The sequence below is a fragment of the Drosophila miranda genome, assembly GCF_003369915.1.
Source record: "Drosophila miranda strain MSH22 chromosome Y unlocalized genomic scaffold, D.miranda_PacBio2.1 Contig_Y7_pilon, whole genome shotgun sequence".
Lineage (NCBI taxonomy): Eukaryota > Metazoa > Arthropoda > Insecta > Diptera > Drosophilidae > Drosophila > Drosophila miranda.
In genome coordinates, this window is record NW_022881652.1 from 113,367 (window position 1) to 116,168 (window position 2,802).

At 57.0% G+C, this 2,802-nt stretch overlaps 1 protein-coding gene across 2 annotated transcripts; it reads left to right on the forward strand.

Moving 5' to 3' along the window:
* Positions 1-316: 316 nt before the first annotated feature.
* Positions 317-2,341, forward strand: LOC117195173. 2 transcript variants are annotated; one of them, XM_033399807.1, is made up of 2 exons: positions 317-418; positions 489-2,341. In XM_033399807.1, the coding sequence occupies exons 1-2, from the start codon at positions 321-323 to the stop codon at positions 1,297-1,299; spliced, it is 909 nt and encodes a 302-aa protein (XP_033255698.1). In that variant the 5' UTR covers positions 317-320; the 3' UTR covers positions 1,300-2,341. The 2 variants fall into 2 exon arrangements, with proteins under 2 accessions (XP_033255698.1, XP_033255699.1); XM_033399808.1 differs by having other exon boundaries at positions 524-2,341.
* The last annotated feature ends 461 nt before the right edge of the window (positions 2,342-2,802 follow it).

Consider the following 2,802-nt stretch of genomic DNA (forward strand, 5'->3'; position numbering starts at 1 on the left):
GCCCATCGGCGCCCGAAATCCTATCGGAGCCCGCGTGCGACGCATAGCTGCGCTGCCCGTAAAACGAAAGTTACGAAGGGAAAAGACGACGAAAATGAAATATCCACAAAAAAAAAAAATAAATAAATAAAGAAAGAACGAAACAAAAATATATAAATGTCAATTCGGCAGATTCATGCATTACACTCATTACACACATTCATAAACCCATGCCCCAAACGTCCATAATCGTCCCACGGATCCATTTACCATAGCTTAGATTAAAGAATTGCAAGCCCGCTGACGCCGGCTCCCGTGGGTGGCGCCGGCAGCGGAGGGAAATGCATGACGTTAGAAATACAAGAAATAAGTCAGATTCCGAACGCCGAGCGAGCAAGGCGATTTTGATAAAACCCTCCTATACCAGAAACAAAACAATGTAAGTTTTCGTCACGCCCCCTGGGAGGCCCTAGAATTAAGAAGATTAATATAGATTAAATAGAAAATAGACACTCTCCCCCTCCCCGAACTCTACGCACCGAAGAACCAGCCATGAACGCCACCGAGAACACCCCAGCTAAGGCGCACCAGAGAGCCGCTGCATCAGCAGAGTCACCCGAAGTCGTAGACCTCACGGATTTCTCCGACGCCGAGGAACCGGAGTCCGCTGCCAAGGCGGACGAGGAAGCCGCCCCGAAGCCAGGAGTAGCCGAAGAACCCCACACCTCCGATGGGGACATGTACGCAGATATGGAGCTAGACGCCGACGAGGCAGGGGCAGCCGACCACGAGGGTCCCCGAGACAGCCCCCCGCTGTTCTCCCGCCGACCATCCGGGTTCCGTCGAGAGAACCTGTGGTCGCCGCCGCCGTATAAACGACGAGCCGCGCCCTGCTCCCCGGAGCCAGGGTCACCGTCATTCGAAGAGGAGTTCGAAGATGCCGGTTCTAGCCAGCACAGCTTCCCGGAACCAGAAACGCCATCATACGCGCCGATGTTCGAACAGAAGTTTGAAGATGCCGGTTATCACCAGAGCCGCGATCCCCGAACCGGCCGTGGCATTTACCGCCCCGAGAGGGGGCTGGAGCGTTACACTCCGAAACCATACAACGCGTACTACGACGACGGGGAGAGAGAAGAGGAGGAACCCTACGGTCGGCAATTCATAGCCGAAACAGAGACCTTTCACCACACGGTCACGCCATGGGGGTTACGCGTCACGCGTAACCACCAGATGTCCGTAGACGTCTTTGTCCCTCCCGGCCGGAATGTCAACGCGTTCTTCAGGACATTCCGAGAAGCCGCGGAACCAATCGACTAGCGCTCCGAACCGGCCGCCCCAGCCAGGGCAAGCCCCCCGCACGCCGAAGCGCGACCGCCAACGCCCGCATCGGATCCTCCCCGATGCCCCAATCCTCCCGAAGAGTCGGCGGCTGCCACGCCCACGCACGCCGAAGCGCGACCGCCAACGCCCGCATCGGATCCTCCCCGATGCCCCAATCCCCCAGAAGAGTCAGCGGCGACCACACCAACGCACGCCGAAGCGCCCAACGCGGAGGCAGCGCAAGGCCCTCCCACTGAATGGCCCACCGGGGCTACAGAAGAGGGAAACGCCGCTCCGGTTCGACAAGCGGAGCTGACCGAACCGGAGGAGCAGTGGGAAACGGGGCCGGACAGCGGGTACCCCACCATAACCCTACGGAGGGTAAAACAACCCGTTGCGGAGGAGACGGCGCCGACCCCCCAAACTGGGGAGTGGGAAGGACAAGACGAGTTGCTGGTGGACTGCGACTTGGATGAAATACTACGATTTCTTCAAGACGAATCTACGCGGGAGGGGCAAAGTCCAGCGGACTTCTCCCTGATCGAAGAGCTGAACCAGCCCACCCAGTGGGTAATCGCGCCGGCAGATTGGCAGGTGAACATCCCAGGCCGGGCCCTACCGGCGGGCCTCATCGAGGAGATACACCAGCGGCTGCTGGAAGCGGAGAGGCTCCGCTTCCGAAGCTGGTCCTGGGATCAGTGCTACCGGGTCCACAAGCGATCCCGGGCCGCGCCTGTCTGCGTCGACCTCCTCCCGGAAGAAAGGGGGGGGTGTAACGAACCTTAAGAAGGTTCGTCACAGCGCGCTACATCGCGGGATCGTCACCGCCTCATTTTTCCCCTTTTTATATCTCCAGTTTCCCTTAAATATATCGTTACTTAGCCTTAAGAACAGAGAATGCATACGATAAATGTACCACCAATAAAGAAACTCATTCCCCATATCGTTTCGCCTACCGTTTCACGACAGCCAATCCCACATTCTCGTACCAACACATTACCCCCACCTCTAACGAAAAGCTCCCGAAGCACTGACAATTAGCCGGAAGAACGCCCCCCACACCAACACATTGCCACGCGTTTAGCCATAAGCTCCCGAGACACGAACCGTTAGCCGGCGACAACTCCCCACCGGGCCAACACATTACCCCCACCTCTAAACTTAAGCTCCCGAAGCACAGACTAGCCGATAAGAACCCCCGCCCCTTCCCTTCGCGGCTTCGGGACGCTCCGCGAAGCGGCAGCCAATCCGAAGCCGACGAAGACGCAGACACGTAGATACTGATAAGTTAGAGATCGGCGGCAGCGAAGTTTTCCCGAGACCCGGGCCGAGTATAGACGTTGTCCCGCGTGACAACTAAGATACAAGTTAAGAATCCTTCCGGGAACGTGACGAAACAACAAAAAAATATTCAATGTAACAAATTACCTGTTTAACCAGCAAGCAAATAAATCAAATAAATTCCCGACCCACGCAGGTGTGCCTCGCCCTGCGTCCGCC